Source organism: Drosophila teissieri, chromosome 3L, assembly GCF_016746235.2.
Source record: "Drosophila teissieri strain GT53w chromosome 3L, Prin_Dtei_1.1, whole genome shotgun sequence".
Lineage (NCBI taxonomy): Eukaryota > Metazoa > Arthropoda > Insecta > Diptera > Drosophilidae > Drosophila > Drosophila teissieri.
In genome coordinates this window covers 20,825,219-20,844,996 of record NC_053031.1, presented here as the reverse complement: position 1 = coordinate 20,844,996, position 19,778 = coordinate 20,825,219, and the positions used below count along the sequence as shown (strand labels likewise).

The window sequence follows — 19,778 nt, the reverse complement described above, 5'->3', positions numbered from 1 at the left end:
AAAAGCATTTCGCAGTGGACGAGGACGAAGATGGGGATGGGGATGTGGCCGAGGTGAGACCACTTAGTGCTGAATAACTTAGATATGAGTGTTTAGTTTTTGTAATTCCTTTTTACGACTAAGTGACCTGGAAAGGTACTGAGAGGAAGGAGATCGCCAAATGGTCGAGATGCGCAAACGGAGCTGCAGAGATAAGGGACTTAGAGTGCGTCTAGCGAAAGTGAGATGTGATCAGAGTAAGGCCAACTTTCCCCTGACAGGCGGGGTATTTTTTTTAAGCCAAATATGAAAATGATAATAAATAAGTGGAATAATGATATTAATATTCCTGATATTTACAGCAAAGTAAAACTAAGGTATCATTACTAATGCAACCTGCTAATATAAGAGTTGCGGAATGCCATGGATCTTGGTTCGTTCTTTTCTCATATTTTAAGGGCTTCTTGGAACTACGACAACCGCTTCTTTCTATCCCTACTTAGCCAAGATCTATGCGGCCTGCGAAACCACATTGGTGGGTGCATAACGATGCTGAACCGCAAAGAAACCACATTTCAAGCGTTTGAAGCTCGATGCGCTCGTTTGTGACATGTGCGCGGTTCCAGCAATCAATGAGGGGAAAATCTCTGCTGGGGTGGTGCAGAATCAAAAAAAAGAACCACCTAATGGGGCTTCACTGTGGGCCGAAAGACGGCCGATGCGGTACTGTCTTCGCACTAATTGAGCATTTAAATGCAGCGTAATTACTTCTCTAACACCTTCATCAGAGGCAACCGTCAACGGCTCTCCTTTGATGCGGATGCGCACTGCAAATTAGCATATAAATTGTCCCGTGTGAACATAAAATCAAATGACATGTGAGTTTGTCAAAAAAGCCGGCTCAAAGTGCCGCTGCAAAGCCGAGTCGTCTTGGCCACAAAAGCTGGCGGAAGGACATGATAAGATGGAAAATGCAGTCATTAGCATAGCGAACGTGCAGCTAATTGGAAATGGAACAGATCAGCATGAATGAAGTGGCACTGGGCATGGGTGTCTAGTACTCACTCACTCGACAAACTTGGGAAATCGAAGGGTAATCGCATGTAGACCCCTAAATTCTAGCCACCGGCGCCAGCCAGACGTCTTTATTGCCGATCACGGGTCGACGTGGTGCATTTTAAATCGGCCAAAGGGCACACAGCTAATTAATAGTATAACAGTTAGGCGAAACTTTACTGAGGGCAGGCACATAGAGAAAAAAGGGCCAGTAATAATGGTTGGCATGCAAATTTAAGGAACCATAGAATAAGTTATCTTGAAAACACATTTACTAAACTAAAGTGGCAATTTACATTAACCCACAACTTACATACAAAATTGTAGCATGTTTTAGCATTGCGGCAATGTGGAGGTGTGTGCATAGTTAAAGCTATGCATTCTATTTATTCATTCTTGAAACGGTCTTTTGTCTCAGTGCACTACGCAATTTCATTCAACAGTTTTTAGCCGGGTCTATGAAGTGTGGGCGAGTTTTTTGACCCCCTGGCGGGCAGGAAATGCAGCGCGTTCTGAATGCCAAGGCGTATTTCAAGTGATCGTTCGATGGTCAATGGTCGACGTTGGTTGGCAACCCTTTCCCCAATCAACCCCTCCCCCTCCCCGTCATTGGGTGAATATCGTTGCATAAATGCGCTTTGCATAACTGAGTACTTTTTTTGTACTCAACCTTAAAGCAAACGATGACGTTGACGACTGGCGCTGCCGCCGCTTTTGGGGCGTTTGCTGCACTTGTTGGTATGGAACGGCAGATGACTCCCTACACTGGAAAAATACATATATACAAATAACACGGACAGTCGAAAATGTTAGGTTGGGTATTTCAGGCATTTAAGGAAGTAAGCATTATCTGTTTATTAATAATAAAACAATTTTAAAAGGGGAACCTCATAATTTTGACGTATTATTGATTTTCAAACATATTGATTTGACAAAATGTCACACTTTTTCTCAGCTCAAGACATTGCCTGTAGATCATGGCTCATTGGGGAAACCCTTTAGTTTCCCTCAGTGATCAAAGTTAAGCATTAAAAAGTTAGAGGGGGTGGAACCGGGGTATCCGGTCAGATTTTTTATGTGCGATCATTAAAATCGATAGGAGAAATCATATTTATACTCATTGAAATATGTTTCCAGGAAACTAATGTGTGTGGGCCACGGACTGGTTGCAATTGTCTGGGAATCAAAGTTGGGCTTGATGATCGAGCCGATCGTGCCAGAAATAGGAAAAGAGCTTGTAATCTGAAGAAAATTCTATATATTTATTGGAAAGCTTTATTGCAATCACACTTTGTTTTCAATTTCTATCACTTTTGTTCCATAGATTTGAATTGTGTAATCTAATTTAGGATAAGCATATAATACGCCATAATAAGTATGAGTATTTATCGCATAGTAAAAGAAATGTAGTTACTGCTTTTGGAAGTTATGTAATCGCGTTTGGTACTACAATTCCCTTCGCAGAAAGATCATGATTATTTTCATATTATTTTCTCGCAGCTTGCTTGCTTTCGCCGCGATAATTATGATCTTATAGACCAACATGGGTATAACCAAAGTCATATTGACTAATCTGGCTTCGTAGTAAGGGCGATTTCGTAGGACGGATCGCTCGAGATCACGATGCTCAGTGAAACGAGGAATTTCCGGCAGGCTGTTCATTGACTGCGTTTTTTCCCAGTTAGCTTAACTTGCTTGCGGCTTAGATAGATTATCGAGCATTAGACCAGGATTACGGGTCGGTGTTGTGCCAGGCAGTCAGCCGCAGAAGTCCTGCGAGGTCGCTGTCTCATCGACTTGTGCAATCTGTGAAATTTCCAAAGCCAGGATCCGATCAAACAAGTCCCGAGTCGCCGGTCAGGCGGATTTAATTGAGATCAGCCAGCCACAGCCAGCGACGGAAACTGTGTGAAAAACCGCGAAGCGCTTTGGAAAATATGCCGCATTTCCCGCCTGGCTGGAAATTTGATTGCCAAACCGCAGCTCCGACTTCCGCTCGTTGGTTTTGCCCAGTCCCGGAGCAGAGTTTAATCTCAAACATGTGGGTACTTCGGTTTGCATTAACATATCGTTAGTGATCTTAGATCTCCGGACTGTGATCCGTGGGAAGTTTGGCGTTGGTCCAAGCCAGACTCGCACTGAAACTAAAACTGAGGGAAACTCCAACGGAAAACTCGCAGATTTGGCGAAAGGCTTAGATCAGAACTATTCCCATTCCATCCGCGCACAGTCGGATAAACCCTACTGTCATAATTGTAGCGTAATTATTATTTATGCTGTCACACTCGATTATAAATCTCATATTTGCCAAAAGTCTTAGGAGCGATTTCAACCCCTTTGCGCCAGCGTTGTTCGCGTTTCGTGCTGCCATCAATAACTATATTTTGGGAATTTGCATAATTTCATAATTTCATAATTCCAATACAATATCAATTGTCCGATTCCGTGATAAGCTGAAGAATTCCCGCCGAGAGAATCAATAAACGCTGGCCATATATCATATACAAAGCCCGCTAAACCATCGAAACGAGTTTTAGGTGAGAGGAACATCGAAAGCGTAATGAAGACATTACTGAAACACAATTAAACACAAGACATTTGTCAGGCGAAACCGAACCAACCGCATATCAAAGACATCGAGAACTTCCAGATGCCATGAGAAATTAGCCAAACAAGTTTTATTGACTTTTCCTAGCCCCCAGCTGAATTTATAATTTTTCGAGAATGTGTGCAAAATGTAAATCTAATATATATAGTATTATTCCAATCAAGAAGTGGGGTTGCTTCGACTAAAAAATATTTCGCAAACCTACAAAAATGTATTTTGCTAAAACAAATAAACATGATAAAATGCATAAAAAATATCGATGTGTATGTTTACTTTGAGAGGGGTGTACCCAAAACTGTAATATACTGTTGAAACTGCTACAACTGAAGTAAACTATTTATAACAAGAGAGAACGCTATAGTCGAGTTCCCCGACTATCTGATACCCGTTACTCAGTTATTCGAAATGCGAAGGTGAGTCTTCAGCACATACAGTTTTTGGCGGTTTTGTTGGCGTTAAAGAGGGCGTGGCAAAAAGTTTTTTGGCAAATCGATAGAAATTTACAAGACTAATATAAAAATGAAAAAATATCGAAACATTTTTCAAAAGTGTGGACGTGGCAGTTTTGGGCGGCTTGTGGGCGTTAGAGTGGGCGTGGCAACATGAATCGACAAACTTGCGCTGCGTCTATGTCCCTGGAGTCTGTATGCTTAATCTCAACTTTCTAGCTTTTGTAGTTCCTGAGATCTCGACGTTCATACGGACGGACAGACGGACAGACAGACGGATAGACAGACGGACAGACTGACGGACAGACGGACGGACAGACGGACAGACGGACGGACAGACGGACATGGCCAAATCGACTCGGCTACTGATCCTCATCAAGAATATATATACTTTATATGGTCGGAAACGCTTCCTTCTGCCTGTTACATACTTTTCAACGAATCTAGTATACCCTTTTACTCTACGAGTAACGGGTATAAAAATAGTGAACCAAAAACTTCAACTTCCAACTCTTTTTCAAATGATGTATAATATGAAAAATATGAAAAAAGTCATACGATCAGTCACTACCATCAATCGCCAGCACATTCCGAGTCAGACCGGATAATAATAGTGCTTAAACTGAACAATTCTTAATTTACACCGATGTCAGATAGAAAATCCGTTGTGAGTGATAAATATTTTTCGCCTCCCATTTTATATAACGAAAAGTCGAGATTCTCCTGCCGTCGCCCGTCGCCGGTCATCAAAGCTATTTTTACTATAAAATGAAACTCGAACAGTCATCGGAGATAATGAACCCATCTCAGTCCAGGGCTCGATTCCGTTGTTATCCAACGTGATGTGATTCATTGGATTATCTGAGGCATTATGCCTAAGTCTGTGGGCTGTAAGCCATTAATTTACTAATTGAAAGGTGGCCCATCAAATATTTAGCAGAATCCAGCTTAGTCTTATCTTTGTGGACCGGGCCAGTCGGACGACCAGCCCGTTGTGTAGGATATCGAAAATGCAAATTCCTTGCACATAATTACAATAACAAAGATGGCAAAACAAAATGCTAAGTCCGAGCTGTTAAATCAAAAATATGCAAATTACTTTTGTGAGCGAACACGAGTCCGAAAATTGAGTCCGAACAAGTTCGGACGAACTCTGGGGTCGATTTGATTGATATGTGCTGGTTATACAGTCATTTGGCCAAAATGATGCAATCAAAACTATGTATGTAAATGCGAACGGGGGCCTCGTGGCTTCTCTGGCATTTTGAGTATTTAATGCTAATACTCGTATAGCAATATAGCCAGAAATCCGGAACAGTGCGGATCCGAAGGGGTTATTTCCATACCTAGACACTATTTAGTAGCAGCCATTTCCGACAGCTTCTGCGTTTTTACGACATTGGGCAATTGAACCAAAGTTGAAAAGTCAAAAAGTCATCGCAGATTTGTGCGTTACTTTTTATTGTGTTTTTTACCAATCGACCATTTTTTAGCCTCCTGGTAATAGGTAATCTTGAGGCTATTTCCCGAGAAATTTTCTCATTTTTTACGCAACTCTGCCGCGACAATTGACTTTTTTATATGAGGTTCTGGTTCAGACCCGCTGTCTTTCAAGGTGACGCATATGCCGAAAGGCAGCCGTTTTATCCCTTTTCCGCTTAAAAAATTGCGGATGGGTGGATGGATGGGTGGAATTTGGGTGCTCTTGTTTGGCTCGGGTTATAACCATCGGCTGCTCGACAATTTTTATGGTTACGACCGACCGACCGGCCTGACTTTATGACTCGCACGGCCCAAAACGTGCAAACGTGGCTCGAACGCAGGCTGAGTTTTTTAGGCCAATTCTTGTGGTACCTAAGCCAGCGATTTCGTTACCTAATCGCGGGATCAGCTTACCTAAGCTGCAGATTATCCTAGGATCATAATTATGACGGCGGACGCGACACTCGGCTCGGTTTTTTTTATTATTTTTGAAAGATGCGAACGCATTGCTGGCCGGCAAAAAACTTAAGCCGGGGATTAAACCGGATTAAAGTCACATTGTCCTCATTTTTTCCTCTCCTTTCGGACTAACTAATTACCCCGGGAAAATTACCCATTTGGCTTGCGCGGAAATTCGCGAAAACGCCTCAACTGCTTTTTCTGAAAGGAATTTTCGACAACGAGCCTTTTTTATGGTGTGAGAAAATAGAAAAAACGGTGGGCAATAAAAATGAATCGATTAGAAAAAAGGTGGGTGGCTGAGAGAAAAAATCGAGATGCCGGATTCGAAGGATGGTTCTAGTTACTTTTTGACTTTTTTACAAGCCTTTTGTGCGTTTTTCCCCGTTTTTACGCGGAATTCCTCTCCCTGATGCAACAAATGAAAGTCAAATGCGAAGTCTTCTGGGAAATCTGCTAACGATTTTTTGTTAAGAGTAGCTTAAACATAGTTTAGTACATCGGTTGCAGTATTATATTTTATAATACTAGCCACACTTCGGAGTGGAAAAGTCAAGGCTCTTGTCTTTTGCTCTGAACAACCCTTTTCGTACAATGCACATCCATAAAAGGGTTAAGCACTCGGTTAGCGGCATAAAAGGGTTAAACAGGTAGCTCCTTTTTTACTTTGGCTCCGAGCAAACAACAATAAATATTCATAAAAAGAGTTAAGTGCCGTCATAAGGCTCTTTGTTAGGACAAAGGAGAAACTATGCTGGAAGTTGACTTTTAAAAGGGTTAGAATTAAATTCGATTGGTATTTGTTTTTTATTGAGATGAACGAAGGAAAAGGAGAGACTGAGAAAATTATGTATTTAATTTAATTTAATGCGAAATATTTCGTTACTAAGAATGAAATAAATATATTATATTATTTATATCAATTTATTTATTTAATTTCAACATAAATCCTAAAATAACAAACAACAACTATTTTAGAATACACTTGCAAATCCATTACGATTTTATATGACTCATTCTGAATCCAGAAAAAAACCCGTCTAAACAGTTTTCTTTTTTTTTTATTACTTTTCGGACGCAATTGCAATTGCTCAACTATCAATTTTTTAGGTATGAATCAATGCTGATCTTTTATTGATTAACTTGTATTTTTTGCTAAGCTGGAATCGGGAATCATTTTGTAAATCACACAGTATAAGGGAATTATTAAAGTTTATTAAAATCAAACTAGGCGGTTATATGCATTCGCAGAAACCCTAATGGTATTCAAATAGCGGCGGACTTTGACAAGAAAACGCCAAGCGAATTGGCCTCCAACCATTTCGATTTCGAGCGGCCAATACGGCTCCGCCCATGCCAAAAAAATGAGCAGCTGTTAAAAATGAAGTCAACGGCTAAGTTGAGGTGGTGTGTGTGGTGTTCGAGTGAGTGAGAAATCCCGCCGCCCTTAGCACGCGAGTATCTTTAATAAATAAATAAACCATGCAAATTGCCCGATTACAGGGGACTCAAAATCGAGAGAAAGAGCGCGAGATCTGAAATGAGTGAGTGTTTTCTTATTCATTCGCTAACAGAGCGCTAACATTCTGCTAACATTTCGCTCAAGTGCGGTTTGAGCTCAATGCGCATGTGTGCGTGCTCGATCGCTCTCTCACTCGATCCGAGTCTTAAAGGTGGTGGTTTTAGCCGTGATTTATCAGAGAGCTGGGGCTGAAAACTGGTAAGTCTGCTTTTGTGTGAGTGCGAGTACATAAGCCAAAGAGTTCGGCCAGTAGGCGAAACACAGAAACGCTTCTTGCCAGTCGAACCTCTCAGCCAGAAATCAGTCGTCAGCTAGTAGCCGAAGTGTCAGTTACACACATCAAGGGTTCCCAAGCCGCGTTGCTTCGACGATCAAACCATCCACCACACATCATATCGTATCGAAAATTATAATCAAAGTGCTGAAAACCTGAATCACACAGACTGATTGAAAAGTGCTTGCAAACCCCCGAAAAAACAACACACACAAACTGCCAAAGTGAGAAAACGTGCAGCAACGATCGCGAATCGCTGCAATTAAAAAGTGGTCATAAACCTAGTGCCCATCCAACAACAAACAAAAAAAACAAAAAGGTAAGTTCTGAGCGAGGGAGACAACAAGAGATCAAAGTCAATTCACGGTTTTTGTTTTTGGGTCGCGGCCGTCGGCAAATTTTACGATCCCTTGTGCACTACTTTTATTTTTTACTGTTTCTCGCGAAAAACTAACGGCCACATTTCCACCTTCTCCTTATTTTTTTGCGGCCCGAGGCCGCGGGAAAAAAAATCACAATTTTCATAAGCCGAATTTTCTATTTTTTGTTTGACTCGGGAAAAATCGGCGTGAGTTTTTATGGCCGAACGTCAAGGTCTGGACTGCTGCTGCATTTTTTTAGGGAACACTGCTTTGCAGCACTCGTAATGACTTCGAATAAAAAAGAAAATCTACCTAAGTTTTATGACTGGACAGCGCGAAAAAAATGAAAATGAACGCATAGGGTTGCATAATCCGGCAGCTTAAGTTTTTTGGCCTGTTGTGATCATAAAAAACGCCCATCCTGTCTAGTTTTCCTCAGTTTCCTATATATATCCTGGGCCGCCTACAGCTCACCATCAGTTGCTCAGCAGCATTTCAAGCGAACAGATCATACAGCAGATCCTCACAGCGATCGTGAGAAAATCATACAAAATTCCTACAAATATCATTCCAAAATGGTGTTCAACTTGGTTAGTGTCCAGTACCATTCGCCTCACTGTGGATTACACATTTAACTCTCGACCAGTGGATTAAGCCCTTACTAACGCGGGATTTCCTTACTATCTTCCAGATGAACCAGACATGCAAAGTGTGCGGTGAGCCGGCGGCGGGCTTCCATTTTGGCGCCTTCACCTGCGAGGGTTGCAAGGTAAGTTGTGTCTTAAAAAATCCATTGACAAATTAACTAGCAGAAGGTATTCCGAAGGCCCCAAGGGGTTAGGGGAATTACTTCTTGTAAATACACATTCAACAAACAGGCAATCGGCGATTGAGATCGCTGTGTATAACTTTTGCCCAAAGTTTCTTGAATGAATTTCTGCGCTTCCTTTAATCAGTTGCATACCATTTAACTAACCCACCTTCTTGCCTTCTCCATTGCAGTCCTTCTTCGGCCGATCCTATAACAACATCAGCACCATCAGCGAGTGCAAGAACGAGGGCAAGTGCATCATCGACAAGAAGAACCGCACCACCTGCAAGGCGTGCCGCTTGAGGAAGTGCTACAACGTGGGCATGTCGAAGGGAGGATCCCGCTACGGACGTCGCTCCAACTGGTTCAAGATCCACTGCCTGCTGCAGGAGCACGAACAGGCCGCCGCAGCGGCGGGCAAGGCGCCTACCGCGGGTGGCGTATCGGTGGGTGGTGCCCCGTCGGCCTCCTCCCCGGTGGGCTCGCCACACACACCCGGATTCGGAGACATGGCCGCCCATCTGCACCACCATCATCAGCAGCAGCAACAGCAGGTGCCGCGTCATCCACATATGCCTCTGCTGGGCTATCCCAGCTATCTGCCCGACCCATCCGCCGCCCTGCCCTTCTTCAGCATGATGGGTGGTGTACCCCATCAGTCGCCCTTCCAGCTGCCCCCGCCCCTCCTCTTCCCCGGCTACCACGCCAGTGCTGCCGCTGCAGCGGCCTCTGCTGCGGATGCCGCTTACCGCCAGGAGATGTACAAGCACCGCCAGAGCGTGGATTCCGTTGAGTCGCAGAACCGCTTTAGTCCCGCCAGCCAGACACCAGTGGTGCAGCCCACCTCCTCGGCCCGCCAGTCGCCCATCGATGTCTGCTTGGAGGAGGACGTTCAGTCCGTGCATAGCCATCAGTCATCCGGAAGCCTCCTGCATCCCATTGCCATCCGCGCCACGCCTACCACGCCGACTAGCAGCAGCCCCCTGAGTTTCGCGGCCAAGATGCAGAGCTTGTCGCCCGTTTCGGTGTGCTCCATTGGAGGCGAAACCACCAGCGTTGCGCCAGTGCATCCCCCCACTGTTTCCGCCCAAGAAGGACCAATGGATCTGAGCATGAAGACCTCAAGGAGCTCCGTGCACAGCTTCAACGACAGCGGCTCGGAGGATCAAGAAGTGGAGGCGCCTCCGCGCCGGAAGTTCTACCAACTGGAGGCCGAGTGCCTGACCACCAGCAGCAACAGTTCCTCCCACTCCGGCGCCCACTCACCGAACACCACCACCACCCATGCGGAAGTCAAGCGGCAGAAGTTGGGTGGTGCAGAGGCCACTCACTTCGGTGGCTTCGCGGTGGCCCACAATGCGGCCAGTGCCATGAGGGGAATATTCGTGTGTGTCTAAGTACACGGCGAAAAAACAAGTGGGCGGAGTCGCCCCAAAAACCCTCGTTGTTTATTTTTTGTTACTTGAAGAATATGTAAATTTATTCGTGTGCTCGCTCACACTTAGGGACGTGGAAAGAGATAGGGACAGACAGGTTTTGCTGGAAAGAGACAGCTTGACCAGGTAGTTGCATTGCACACGCACACGCACACCTTTACACCATCACCATCACACACGCACACACACTCACCTATTGAGCTCAGATCCAAAAATTATTTTTATGAAAACGTTAAAATTGTAAATATATCTTTGAGCTTGTTCGCAATTGTATTTTAAAGTTAGCCGGCGGTAGAGCCGTAGAAGTAGTAATCATTCCCACCCTCCAAATGCTATTGTACATACAAATTGTTAAGTCTAAGAATGATCTTTATTGTCTCTAAGTATTTTATTCTATTTTGTCCTAGTTATGGTATGTCTAATGATTGGCATTTAGTTTTATACAAAGAAAAATAAAAACTATTAAAAACTCAACTTTTGTGGTTCCTAATTCTTTTGGCTGTATTTCAGGACTTTCTATTTTAATTCACAGAAATACTAAATACATTAACGAAGTATTTACTTACGTATTGAACTAAATTCTTTACAATGTGGACTTGACACTCATTAATTCAAAGACACGGTTTACTTCGGTGTTGTTTTCATTTCCAGGTTTTAATTTTAGTTGTGACTTCATTGCAAAATGTATTTAAATTACAAAACATGCAGCTTAAATAACTTAAAAACCCATTTATAAAATACTCAAATACTCTTCGTACCTTAAAGTAAAACGAACTTCTCTGGGTTTTATACCCCACTTAGCCACATTATTATGGACCATAAGCCCGGTGAAAACTATCTTTCGGATGTATCTGCTAGCTGTCAACAAAGTTCGTCGGCTACCGCACATTCCTATAGGATCAAAGCCAATAAATTATTTACGTATTCAGCTACCGCTCTTGTTTCAAAATCAGTTCTGTTCGGACATGCGAGCATACGAGTGTATCTATCTGATCGGCGGTGTCTTTGGCGCGATATTCGAAAACCACGGTCAAAATGGGCGTGGCCTGTCAATGGCAACACCAAACAAAGACGGAAAACAAATGCTTTGGCATAAATTCAATCAACATTCGGTTGCAAGTCGATCGGCGATGGCCGATAATAAAACCGATATAGCAGCCGTTAAGTGCTTTGCTGAGCCCGGCCATTGCAGTCGCGATTGCTGTAAGGCGGTTGAGTAGTTGTGTAGTAAATTAAAAATGCCACAAATGTTACGCACAGAAATTCGATGCTAGGCCCCCTACGCCCCATGTTTTATATGCTGCGGTCATGAGCATTAGGCCTATGCCTGTGCCTCCTCCGATATGGGCCGACTCGATATCTCCGGCAGTGCCGATTCTGCCTTCTGCCTTCTGCCTGGCAATGCGACCACGTGCTGCTTCAAATAATAAACTTTATATTAACACATACAAAAGTCATACGCCCCGTTGATGGCCAGAATTTTAATCACTTAATTAGGCGGCTGACTGACCGATCGGGCCGCACTTTGTTTATGGCCCGACGCGTCGGCCTGACTGACTGACTGCCTTATCCACCCGATGATGAATGGGACAGTCGACCGCGGCACGAGAACTATGCAGGATCCCCGACTTTCTTGGATGCAAAATATCGTCATTTTGGCTGCTCGACATTGGCTGCGTCAAAAGTAATGCCCATGAGGCGTCAGTGACAATAAACCATCCAAGTGGGATTGGAACGTATTGGGCCGAATCGGAGAGATGGGCGAACAGCATATCATCAATATGCATGATGGGGCCTATATATGGGCTAAAAGGGGCGGAGGGGCGGCTAGATGAGCAGCGCACGCCATTGTATCGCGGACGATCGCATTCCGACGTGTGTTTTGTCGTCATTGTTTCTAAATTTATTTTTATAGTTTATTAAAGAGTCATAGTAAAATGAGCCACACGAAATAAAATAAATACAATAAACCCCAACCATGGGAGTCAATATACTCTTAAGTGGGTTTCACATAAAATTAAAACAGCAAGTCCAAATTTATTAGTTCAGCTTGAAAATAATATGCCCGCTCATTTCGCGGTTTAATAAGAAATAAAAAATGTTAAATAATTGTGAAATAAAATGTTACAGCAAATTTAAAATTCGTTTTCGAGCAACCAAACTTTACTTGATTCCTTTTGCCCAATAGAGCTTACTTATAAATAGTACTAAATTGAGATCAAAATTAGGATGACTTTTCCTCGAAAGAAGCTAGGTAAATCTCATTTAACGAACTTATAGGCTGGATTTAACGTCTAGATATGGCGTCACATCAAGTTCGCTTCCTAAGTCTTTTGTTTAGCATTCGATAAAATTCTTGTAACAAGTTCAGCATTCTGTATGACTGTTAAGACGCACACGCCCTCAATAATATCAAAGCTTTCGGCTAATTTGAGTTTTTTTAGCCCGATGCCAGGGTATATCGATATCATTCGTCAAGTTCGTTGCCCAAGACTTTCGTTTTTGGGGTTCACCTGGCTGTCAAACTGAAAAAGTGGTTCATTTGCCTCGTCGCCCAAATCTCTCCAATCAAAAAGCCATTTAGACAAGAAAGACGAGAAGAATGAGACAAGCGGAGGGAAATAAAATCGATTCAGCATTAAAATGGGCTGAAAGTATAACATTTCAAAATTTTATTGACTGTCAAAATGCAGGCGCCAATCGAAAATGTCCGCAGACAAGCGGGCTAGATCAAGTTACCTGGCGCCAAAGGGGACTTCCAAGATGCTTTATTGACCCCATGTAGTGTCCCATGTGTAAGAGTGTGCTTGTCTGGTGATCTATGATAGATGCAATACTAATAGAGTTCGTGGCGATATGGGCAAAGACTCGGACTTGAGCTGCGACTCGGGCTGAGCACATCTTTAAAAATAGTTCAAGACAAGCACCTGCAAATGCCTTTTTCTACGGGTATTCGCATTTAATTATTTATCACTGTTCGCAATGCTAATGCTCCGTCGGTTGAAGCTTTCAAATTAATGCATGCAAGACATATATAATACGCGCGCAGTAAGAACATGTTTATTAAATTAAATAATTGCAGCCGGAGTGAAGTGGCATCGCGCTGAAAAAATAAATTCCCAATTTGCATTCGATCGCTGACAATGGAATTGAAGAAACAATATAGAAAAAAATCGCAAATATTATTGACACATTATATGGTGGAAACATGTCTTTAATGAGAAATTATGCAAAGATTTGCATAAAATTTTGTTAAAGGCAAGTCAGCAATCTGAACAGAGTCAATGCCTGAACAGCTTTTGCGTCCGGTAGCGGCCTTAATTACCGCCGAGATTCTCTAGAGGGTAAGGGGCGTGTTCGTAGACTCGCAACTCGCTGACAAATAGTCAAAACAAACTATGACATACCGCATCATATTTATATCTTCAGCTGCCAGTTGGACTGAAGAGCCGAGATCATTAACTTTCAAGGAGTCGTGGATTGAGGAAGCAAAACTAAAACTTACATTAAAAGTGGTTCTGGTACTAAAAGATTGTTCTAGTACTGCTAAACCGTATATAACAACTTTTACTTCTCTAATCCTTTTTGGCTTTTATCTATATATTAAGAGAGTTGCAATTAATGAACTGCGATGTGTTGCACTTTCCACTTGACCTCGGCGGTGAAAGAGTTCAGTTTGTCTTTCTTTCCTTAAACGTAGTCCGACTGCATTTCAGTGCTATCCCAAGATCCGATCGGATGACGGACAGTTCCATTGTTCTTCCACCCAGCAAGACATTAACCCACTTAATGTAGCCGGGGAGAACGCAGAGCCCGAGTTGGGCAATCACATGGCACACTGCCAATCGGAGGCTCATCTTTATTGATTTGGATTCCGCCGCCACCACCTTTAACCCCCTTTTCAGCTGGACTTACGGACGCATCGAATGGAAAAACAAACTTCGAGCTTTGGGGGCGCTTGGCTCACACGAGATCGGACTTGGCCGAAAGGGATTCTCGGCTCGGAGTTGGCTTAAAACTGGCGCTGGTAATTAGTGATCTGGTGCACTTGATATGCACCTTAATTTAAACATTTCGTACACACCCAGCCGGGGCACGCATTCCGATTTTGCCTCCTTTTGTACTTTGTATATATGTATTTCTTTCATCCGACTGGAGGCCCTTCTTCTGATTCCTTGGGGTCTCGTCTTGGTCCACGGACAAGTTTTGCGTGTAGCGCATGCCGTTCGCTTGTTTCTGACCCATTCCCATTCCCAGTCTTATTCTCATTCTCATTCTGGTGCCTTTGGTTTTGGCTGTGCTTTTCCATTGCCATTCCCTTCGCGCGCCGTGTTCTCGTTTAAACGTTTATTTAACTTAAACGAACTTTGCGTGTCGATTAAAGTGCTGCGATTAAGGTACGGGCTGATCCGGTCTTCTGGTATCTGTTTCAATCCTTTTTTTTTTATTTTTGGTGACCACTTGTCTTGGGGTATATTGCCCGAAGGGGGTTCAACGATCAAGTTAGGTCATACAACTTGACTTTATTAATACCAAGATGAGCCGAAATCGGAACCTTTATGTCACTTATGTACTTGAATAAACTTACAGGAAATAACGCAACCATAGCTGAATCGTAATTTCAAAATAAGCCAAAGAAATTGATTAAAATGTGTTCTGAGAGTATGTGAATAATTGTAGGGTAACTCCTCGACCATCAATTGCATTTCGAGCATTCCTGTGCAGGTCTTTCAAATGATTCCTTTGCTTTTCGAGGCGCATGCGTGTCCAGTGAACTTACAGGTCAAGCATACGCATGCCAACGATAAAGTTGAGGTTGCATTGCCAGTGAAATGATCATGATGAGAACGGGCAAGGGGACCAGCATCATCATCAGCAACATCATCACCAGTTTGACCTAACCCAGACACGGTTACAGCTGCATAAATCCTTTCGTGGACTTTCTCTCTGGGGCCTGCTTCTTTACGACAAATTTGCCCATTGTTCTGCTTCGGCCGCCTGATGATGTCCTTTTGTCTTCACCTTCGCTGTGTTTGGCCCCCGACAGCGTGCCTCTCTCCACCAGCAAGGTCCCATGTCCACCGAGGACCGACGACCGAACTCGGAGGACCGCACACCACAATCCACAATATTAATTTGTGCAGCCAGCACCTCGAACATTTACGAGGACAAAACGCCTAACGAACTCGAGCTCAAATCAACTCAGGGGCCTGATCCTTATCGCGAGAAGAACACTTAACAAAATTCTATCAATAGCTTGAGGTAAAAGTACAAATATTTTCAGTACAGCTACGAGTGGTTATACAAATTGTGTATTAGAAGACTTACGACAAATTGTTTTCAATAACATATGACAGTCACCCTAAAACCTTTGACGCTAATTCATAAACATATAAATAAAATTGATAAGGTACAATACGAATGTAGAATATTCAGGAGTTTTCCACAGAAAGGTATGAGTACTTTTTTGAGTGTATATGACCTATCCGGTTGCCTGATTATTGGTTGTTGTTTTTTAGTGCCTCGTCTTATCTTGTTACCCTTATTTATTTTTGAAAAACGAAATTAGATTTAAAGGTCTGCGTGAGGCTGGGCCACAAGTGATTTTGATAGCTCGTAAAGAAGTCAAAAAGTCAAAATTTTTAGTGGGAAAACCCACGATGCACGTTGTATCGTTGAGTATCGTTGAGTATCGACCACCGCAGCAGGAGCTCTAGCTGCAACCGATCGAGTGGAGACAGGGAATTTATGTTACAGCTCGTTAAATTAGTCTAATGGGGCAAAGCCAGCTGTCCAGTGCTTGGTGGTTCTGGGCCAGGCCTAGCTGTGGAAAGGGTTGACATCATTAGGACGGATCTCGATCTAGCTTTGGGCCACCAAAACAACCACAGCACCAGTGCTTCGATTGCAACGTGTGCGACCTTCTTGGGTGCCATTCCTCAGCGCATTTCCACCGATGCCTCCTTTTTAGAACTGCAGAATCGCTGCACTTCAAGCCAGCAATCACCTGAGCTGACACTTAAGGCTTCTTCAGCAGCTAGCAACACTTATGCGAACGGTCGCCGGGTTATTGTGTGGTTAACTGATACGCTTAGTGCACGTATTAACCCAGAACCACTCTGCACCCCGCACTCCGCACTCGATCGCTCCGGCTTCTGCAGTTGCTGGAGCAGTGTCACTGTCAATGTCATTTTACCCCGGCAGAGCTTTACCCATGGCCAGACCCAGAGCCAGATCCATACCCATACCCATACCCATAGCTGTGGCCATAGCCATACCCTCGTGGAGACCCAGCCGCAGTCCCAGATCCAAGTCGAAGAGCCAGACTCACAGGCAGGCCGTGCACTTGGCTCAAACTCAAGCTCAAGCTCAAGTCTTTTGCCTGCTAAAAGATCGTGTGATCCATTACCAAACGTGCGCGATCGTTTGCGCCTGTGTTTAGTGATATTTATTTATTTTTTTCGGTGGGCCACATACTCTTGCGAAATGAGGCAGGTCGATTAACGCGGAACGGTGGGAAACTATTTGGAGGTGCATCAACGGGATCGCCATTTGCATACACATACCCATAAAGCAGCACAGTCTTACCTAATTCTAAAATCACACATTTGATCCGGGGAACACTTCTTTAATTTAAAGGGTATATATTTCTAAACCCATATTAAACAGCCAAACAATTCAAATTAAAAAGTTTCTTTTTATGGAATTATTGGCAGGGTGATGCAACTTCCGATACAACCCTTTCCTGCAGAGCATTCATAGTTCGTGTCACCGCTTTCCTGCGCCCTTTTCCTTGGTTTATTTTTCCGATTTCTTCACAACTCTTCTGCATTGCACCTTCTACTTTTTGCATTGACATTTGGTAAATATTGCCAAGGTCTGCACACCATTGAGCAGCAGTTGCCGTTGAAGACGTGACTCCATAACTGGTGGCTTTAACTGCTCGGGTGTTGAGCCTGGTGGTGACTATGACTTGATTTGATTTTCATACGGACTATTTTTGCTTTTTCGTGGCTTTCGCAACCTTCTCCTCCAGGGGCAGAGCCACTCAATCAAGCCGCCTTTTGGTTCCAGCTTGTTTGTCTAGCGCACTTCTCCGCTCACACCACCACCGCCGAAGGAGGATGGTATGGAGTGGGTTAAGATGGCACGGTTTGCTGTGAGACCTTTATGGTACCTGTTCCCGGGCCACAGCATCCATCTCGCGCTCCTCCACATTCTAATTAACTGCTCTAGCTGGGCAGCACAGAATGCAGAGCAGCGTTTTGTTTGCTGGCTTTTAAGTTTTTAGCCCTCCGACCGACCGTTTTTATGACACTCAAAGTGACCGACGAGCGACGGGCGACGGGAGACGCACAATGCACTCCTTTCATGGCCTTGTTAGGCGGGACTCGTTCATCCCTTTGGACCCTCTTTCCCTTCCCCTTTCAAGCGTGCTGACCGCCGCCTGTTTGCCCGTGATCGGTCCGCGAGTTCGGCTTATTAGAACGGCCTTTTGGGGAAGGAGGCGGTTTCAGCTGGGTGTTGCATTGTTTGCCGACCATTTGAATAGGACCCTGTGCTAGTGACGAGTTCACTCCACTCACGGCGAAGGTTGGCTTATGCTAAAGGGATTTCGCACTGAGAAAAATCTATTAAGATACCATTTCTTGATAAAATAAACGAGATCAAAGGATGATTCTAATCTACTTTCCAATAATAATTCTCTCTAAATGTATTTGTAGTATTTCATTCAATAGAGGACTTCATAATAAGAACAATATATATTTTATGGCCAACTTTTTTCCATGTGTAATTTCACGCTGGCCTCACGCCCCAACCCCTAAGGCGGTCAGTTGAAAAAGCCAAAGGAAAACCCTTTTGGGCCGCGATCTATTTGACAAATGCAAACAATATCGTTCTGACCGCTTTCCAGTTAAAACAGTTTTTGTTTTCCCCCTATTTTTTTGGCTTGTTATTGGAACACTTTTCCCAAAAGGCCACTTAGGCACGAAACGAATCAGTTCCCCACCTCCTACTCCAACTCTAACTCCAACTCCAACTCCGTGTCCATTTCCATTTCCCACTGCATCAGCAAGAGCAAGAGCAACAGCAACATCATCTGCATCAGCATCTCATCTCTCACATCTCCCTCGGCTGCGTTATGATGTAATATGGCTTTTTGACTTTTGTAGACATGATAAAATACAAAACGTTGCGTGGCTGTTATATTGGCTAATGGCCGCGGCCTTTTAGACCATTTCAGAGTGGACCTGGGCAGCGGCAGAGGATGAGGTGTCAGGGAATCGACTTCAATGAATGGCCCGCTTTGGGGCGGCCGGAGATCAAAGAGCTCTTGTTCTGGTTCTCGGTCCTCGGCCTTTGGTCTTCGTCTTTATTGACCGTGGTCCAAGTGCCCGATGTGTCCGTGCATTTGTGGCTGCAGTTAGTGCTGCTCAAGACACATTGGGATTGGGCAAGTGGCTGTGGACTCATCATCATCGCCGTGGTCGCCGCTACCACGGCGATGATGATGTTTGGCTTCGGTCGCCTCTGTCTGTGATGCTAAGCCTTTTGCAATTGCAATTGCCATTGAGCGTAATGCAACTGGCCAGGGCTAAACTCATTTGCATAATTCACGCAAAAGTCGCGCAGAAACAAAAGACGAACTCTGGGGTACTCTGGAAGGGGATTGGCTTAGATACATAATACTTTGTGGATAAAACAACAATTTGTTCAAATTTCTCATTTTTAAGTGTTAAAATTATTAATATCTTACATTAGTTACTATAGATAGCCAATGGTTTGGTCAATAGATCTTGTTTGACTTAAAATCTATAATGAGAAATCTGAGTTAATCCAATCCTTTTTGGGTGTTCTGGTTCTATACTATGATAATTTAAAGCTTAAGTAGTGAAATTTTAGAACTGTCTCCTGAGTCACTCCTCAGTCCGAACTCAGAACTTGGCTTCATGGAATATTTATCGTACCCTTTTTGCCAGATCGGACGCACTATCGAGCCGCGCCCTTAGCCATTCTGTTTATGTACTGTTCGCCGTTTGTGCCCTGGGCATGTCTAGAAGTTGGCCACTCCATCATTTGGCCATTTGTATGCGGGGATGTGCCCGGTGACATGTGCTTTATATATAATTTAGAGTTGCTGCCACTGTTGCAGGTCCCATCCGATCCGATCCGATCCGATTCAATCCGATGCGAAGCGATGGGTCGTGCCTTTATCCGTGCCTTGGTAGCGTGCCAATAAACGCGTCTCTTTCGCTGGAATCGCCGTTGTTCAGCCGACTCATTTCCGCAATCAAGTCGGGCTGGCTGATCATTGGCATCCTAGTTTTATGTCCAGCCA

The 19,778-nt window shown here is 43.8% G+C and overlaps 1 protein-coding gene across 1 annotated transcript; it reads left to right on the top strand.

The window, feature by feature from the left end:
* Positions 1-7,876: 7,876 nt before the first annotated feature.
* On the top strand, positions 7,877-10,824 carry LOC122617124 (zygotic gap protein knirps). Its single transcript, XM_043792832.1, has 3 exons — positions 7,877-8,148; positions 8,883-8,960; positions 9,194-10,824. The coding sequence occupies exons 2-3, from the start codon at positions 8,883-8,885 to the stop codon at positions 10,397-10,399; spliced, it is 1,284 nt and encodes a 427-aa protein (XP_043648767.1). The 5' UTR covers positions 7,877-8,148; the 3' UTR covers positions 10,400-10,824.
* The last annotated feature ends 8,954 nt before the right edge of the window (positions 10,825-19,778 follow it).